The sequence below is a fragment of the Antrostomus carolinensis genome, unplaced genomic scaffold (genome assembly GCF_000700745.2).
Source record: "Antrostomus carolinensis isolate BGI_N321 unplaced genomic scaffold, ASM70074v2 scaffold28725, whole genome shotgun sequence".
In the NCBI taxonomy this organism is placed as follows: Eukaryota; Metazoa; Chordata; class Aves; order Caprimulgiformes; family Caprimulgidae; genus Antrostomus; species Antrostomus carolinensis.
In genome coordinates, this window is record NW_010316163.1 from 17338 (window position 1) to 23133 (window position 5796).

The window sequence follows — 5796 nt, forward strand, 5'->3', positions numbered from 1 at the left end:
TCCCCGGCTGGGAGGGATGCGGGGATGGGCAGCTGCAGGAGACGTGCAAAGCGCCCATGGAGGGCAGGAGGGGCTCCCCTCGCTTCAGCCGCTCGGCGTGGGCGTGTGCAGAAGGCCTCATGTTCTCATCATGCCGAGCAGGATCCTTGGCACAGCGGTCCTGCTCGGCACCCAGGACCTTCAGCATGGGGTCCCCACCACCGTTGCAGTTGCTTAGGGAAGAGCTCTGCAGTGGGTTCTTGGACTTGGGTTCCCCACCGCCTGTGCCCCGGTTTGGCATGTGCTCAGACAGGAATGGCGAGAGACACTCACCAACCTTCACCGCCTTCTCTACCACACTCACTTTCCGGTCGCTGTCAGGTTTAGTGTCCTGTGTGAGGTCTACCACGCTGCGGGGCCGGGGCTCCTCCTTCGGTTTGCCCTCCTTCTTGGCAAAGGGCAGGGACAGGTCGCTCCGGCATGCCCGCTCCTTCCCGCCGGGGTCTTTCAGGCTTTCTTTCGAGCTCTTGTGCAGTTGCCCAAGGTCCTTCTCCCGGAGCAAAGTGCTCGACGTGTGGTTGCCCGCAGTCCTCGAGAGGGGAGGCTGTGGGTGCAAAGCGGACTGGCCCGCGTGGCCAGACAGGTAGAACCCATCTGCAGAACAAAAGCAAATAAAATTACCATGAGCCTCCAACCCCTTCGGTCCTACACAGAGACAGGTGAGAAGTGGTCAACTAGGAGGGAATGGGTTTCAAGGATGTCTCAGACACGGCCAGGAGAGACCAGGGCAGAGGAGACCAGGCAGGTATCTCCACATTGCCCAGGTGGGATGCAGGACAGCCCCGTGTTTGAGCCTTGTGATGCAGCAGCATGTGGGGGCTTCAAAAAGGGACTTGGCAGGGTTCCCCACAGCAGAGTCACATCCAAGACCATTCTACTGCTTTGACCAAGAAACATCCCTGCATGATAACCCCAGGGGGGTCCTGCTCTTCACCCTCAACTTCCCAGCATCCCACAGCTCCAGCAGCCAAGCAAGCCCAAAGGAGAGGGCAAGCACCCAGGGGTGACCAAGGAGAAGGGCACACAGGAACCCAGACTCACCTTTCTGTGACTCGAAGAGGCTGTGCTGACCCAGCTGGGCTAGGAGAGGACTGCCAGCGCTGGGGGGCTCGAGGTGGCTCAGGGGAATGTATGATGGGTAGAGCCCGTTAGGCAGATGGGAAAAGCCTGTAGAAAACGGGAAAGAGAAAAGGGAAACATGTTTCAGCCCAAGCAGCACGCTGCCTTGGAACCAGCCCCGCAGGAGCACAGACTGTTGTGGCTGTCGGTCCCTCGCGCGCCAGGAGCGGCGGATTGATGGGGTGAGCAAAAAGGACACAGCCACCAACTTAATTCTAGAAACTAACTTATTTTACTCGAGTTTAAAGCAGGGATAAAAAAAAACAAAGGAGAATAAGCAAGGTACAGAGTTAAACAGGGTAAAGCACCTAATCGTTACTACATAAGCATAATGATTAAGAAAGATGCATCACTAGTTGCCCAAATACTGATCACCATCTGCATCCTGTACATCAGCTGGGGAGCCCCATCACAGCGAAGGATTTGGAGAACCTTTCCCTGGCAATTGGGAAGTCCTACGCAGTGCGTTGTAGGTGAGGTCTCCATCTTTGCTGTGAGATTTTATACGATCCTGCTTTTATACCATCTAACAAACAAATTACGCAGACAGAACAGCACAGGAACATCTGGTGGGTAAGTTTCACTTCACATGGGCACATTCTGGATTTGGCCAGGATCTGAGATATGTCCAAGAAGCTCCTATTTTGGTATTCTGCACCTGGCTTTGGATTTTAGGAGGAAAAGTCTCATGGTTTTATTTCATGCTGATGTGATTCAGGTTGGGGAAAGAATCTCACAGTTGGATTTCATGCTACTATAGTACAGGTTGGGAAGTTCACTCAAAAGTCAACTTTAATTTAAGGCTTATAATTTTAGCCTTTGTATATCAAGCCGATGGGGGGGACTGATGCTTGGGGCTTCGCTTCAGGTACTGACCCCCCGCTGCAGGTCCCCCAGCTCGTCCCTTACACCTCTGCGGGGTTCTAACTTTGCAGCCAGCAGGCTGCAAATGGAGCGTGCTGCTTTCTGAGCAGAGCCTTCCATCTGAAGCCTAAATGACCAAACCACCTGGCCAATAAGTTTTTTTTATCACAAGTACAGCGACCTGTGGGTGAGGACACTCTCCAATACTCTTCCCAGCACAGCTTTTGCCAACATAGCCCATCCCTGCTGCAGCTTCCCAGCCCTGGGTACAGGCTGTAGGAAAACATGAGAGCATCCTCCACAGCAGCTCACACCAAACATAGTTTCACGTATCCAAAGCCAGTATCTTATCTCACAGGAAGGTAAAAACAAAGCAGAAAACCTGCCATCCCATCCACGAGCTGATTTGAAAGCAGCGTATCCCCAAGGTCCTGCTGCCAGCAGGCTGCATTATGTCCTGGACACTGGGGACTCCTCCAGGAGTGGGTCCCCCAGCAACATCTTCATGCAAATAATCATCAGCAGCATTTAATCAGTGAATACAATCACCATAACAGTGGTAATAACACAAGCTCTCGGCTACAGGCAGCAATTCCTCTGCGACACTGCCACCAAACGGCACCCGTGCAATACTACAAACCCCAACGCTCTGCGAGAACCAGCATCCCAGTTGGTGCCATCATTTAAAAAACAAATAAAAGCCATCAGGAGAGTCTGAAGGAGCCAGTCAAGCCCTCCACAACCCTCCTCCCTTCCCCTCAGACCCCATTAGCAACCAACTTCCCCCAAAATTAAATGATCCCACTGAAAGCAACCAGCCAACAAGTTTGTCAAGAGTCCAGCATCCAACTGGATGAAAACAACATCACACCAAAACCCAAGAGGAGACAGAGAAGTTCAGTCCCCAAAGCTGCACGTGGAGCACCATCTGTGAGAGCCAGTCAATATTTCACATTATTTAGACAGCCAGGATCTCGTTCGCATACATGTTTGCATCCCAACATATGTGCTTCACCGACGCGGTGCTCCGCACAGCTCCTGGCCCGGATCCATCGCCAGACAGCTCCCAGCAGCATCACCCGCACACACCAACCTTCCAGAGGCACAACCAGGGGAGCTGCTGTGCCCGTGAAGTTCAACACAGACCCCGTTCCCACAAGGTAAAACTTGCCATTCAATTCCAGGCAGGGAGCTGTAAAGGCACTGAGCGTGCACACACGTTCACACCTCTCCTTGGTAACCCCAAAGCCTTCACACTGGAGCATTTCCAAACACATTTATTTTTTTTTTTTATTCTAGGGTTGGTGAGTGTTGGGTAGCACCCAGGAGCACCTCCCCCGGGTGAGCTGTGAGCAGCTCCATGTTTGCCTTGGCCACAACACCTCCACCGCATCGCTCCGGCACGGATGGGCTGGCGACCAGCCAGCCTCTGGAGCAGGAGCAACACATTGCTGAGGGAACGTCAGTCCCATCTGGCCAGAGCACATGGTTGTGGCATGGCAAACCCCCTGAAGCACCCCGTGCCACACCAGCCTGGTGTCCCCAGCCCCAGACATCACCATGTGAGCTTCTTCTCCCAGCCAGACCTTGATACCAGCTGCAGCCGCTCCAGCAGGCAAGAGCACCGGCATGGAGACCATGGTGAGACACATCCCACGCTGCAGACACCACCGTGCACAGATGCCCATGGCTCATCCCCACTTGAGTGCAAGGACATGAAGCCACCTTAGGAGCTCCAGGAAGGGGACATGATCCAGCCCTACCATCCAGCACAGGGACACCTGCACACAGCTGAAGCTACTGATACCCAAAGAGGCCTTTAGGTACCAGTTACATCTCTGGTGCTACTGGGGCAGATCCTTGTCTGCAGCATCTCATCCCCTCCAGGGATAACACAGGGGCAGCTCCAAAAGCTGTGGGGCTTCCTCTGTAATCGGGATTATCACATCCCACCACCAAGACCCAACCTCAGCCTGGGGCTGCAGGAGGAGGAGGAAGAGGAGGAGTGGGAAGGTCATCTGAAAGGACAAGGAGACAAGGGACTGTGGATGACAGTGGCCAAAAGGCGGATGAAATCCACGCTGGCTGCCCAATACAAGATGAGCAGAGGTTTTGTAGCTTCTGCACTGAAGTAGGGAGCAGAGCAGTGACAGGCAGCTTCATGTGCAGTCTGAGCTGGGGACAGGTTCAGGGAGGCAGGTTGACAATCCCACGGGATAATGGCATCACCCTGGTTGGGAAGTAGCAGCAGAACTGAGCTGATGCCACCAACCAAGCCCCAAAGCCACCTCGCACCAGGCAGCCCTTGCCAGTGCCTCCCGCAAGCCCCAGCAGCAGCACTGCTCCTGGGAGAGGCATAATCCCAGCACGGGGCCACAGAGCACATCCCGAAGCTTTGCAGGTGGGGAAACTGAGGCACGGACCAGTGCCACGACCTACCTGCCTGCACCACCCAGCTGCAAAACTAGAGAGCCACCCAAACTCCAGCCCCTGGTTCACCAACGACACTGTTTTCTCTTCCTAAATGCCCGGAGGGAGAAGCTGCCCAGGCTGTATTTACCCAGCCCATTCCCTGCCAGGAACCAGAGCCGGGGCAGGAAGGAGGAATCTGAGCCACAGCCTTCCTGGGGATGAACCCAATGCAAATCCAACCCTGAGGCACCGCCAGAACATCCCGTTCTCCACACAGCCCTCCAGCAGCAATGCTGATGGGCTGGCGTAACACTCACACACAGCCCGAAGCCTGCTGCCCTGCTCCCCTGGGCAGGACCTGGAGGTGAAGCTGCTCCTTCACGCGCTAAGTAGCTGCATTTGCAGGAGGCGGCCGCGAGCAAGTCACTCCCTTCTTGGATCTCTGAGCCAGAAAGCAATGCCAAGGGAGAAATTCTACCGCAGTGAGCAACACACGGCTCACCCCAACCATGGGCTTCTGCCAGGAGAAAGGGAGGGGAAAGGGGGAAACCACAACCATCTCCATCTGCCCGGGGCCAGAGCGTTTGCTGAACCAGCGCAAGATCCGCTTCGCCCAGGGACACACCAACAGGTCTGGGCAGGCTGAGCCACGCTCCTCCAGCCGACTGCTTGCCCAGAGGCGGGCTGGCACTGCCAGGAAGGCAGGGAGGTGTGAGTTGGCAGCACTGCCAGCCCCAGGCCGGCTGTGTCCCCATTCCCTGCCAAGCCACGCTGCACCAAACGTGTGTGCCCATCAGCGTGGTCTCTGGCCACCTGAGAAAGGTATGACCAACATGAATCCCACACGGGTGCTTTGCTGGCATGGCACACATCATTCAAAGCAGCCCAGCTTAGAGGGTAAAAGGGTTTAAGGGACACAGATTGTCCCTCCAGCCATCTTATCCCTGAAGGAAGGTGACAGCTGGCAGCCAAAATGCACGTCCCAGCTCAGCTCCCCCTGTGATGCTCCAGTGGATGGTCGTGGAGGGGGGATGCACACCCCCTTCCCAGCTCCAAAAGGATAAAACATACCTGCTCTGCACAACTGAGACATAAATCACTAAGGGCTGTTACTAGAGGAACTTGGTGGGTGCAGATGCATCAGCCCAGTTGAAAACATCTTCTTCATCTTTCCTCAGCTCTCCAAAACTGCAAGAGGGGGGAAGAGGTACGGCTGGGTGACTCACCACCGAAAGGGGATGTGACTGATGGGGAGATGAGATACCAGCGACCGCACAAACCGCACACCAAACGTCTGGAAGCTGGAGGTCGCGCCGGGGGAAGCGGGAGGGAAATGAGCCCCACGTGCTCTGCCCACTCGGG

General features: G+C 55.3%; 1 protein-coding gene across 1 annotated transcript in view; it reads right to left on the bottom strand.

The window, feature by feature from the left end:
* LOC104525133 (trinucleotide repeat-containing gene 18 protein-like) overlaps window positions 1–1206 on the bottom strand; it is a gene marked incomplete at its 5' end in the record, with an annotated part of 18531 nt that extends 17325 nt beyond the window's left edge. Inside the window, 3 exon segments of the mRNA XM_010168204.1 lie at window position 1; window positions 3–633; window positions 1081–1206. The exon segment at window position 1 is cut by the window's left edge and continues 688 nt beyond it. Coding sequence (XP_010166506.1) covers window position 1; window positions 3–633; window positions 1081–1206 — 758 coding nt within the window.
* Between the last annotated feature and the right edge of the window lie 4590 nt (window positions 1207–5796).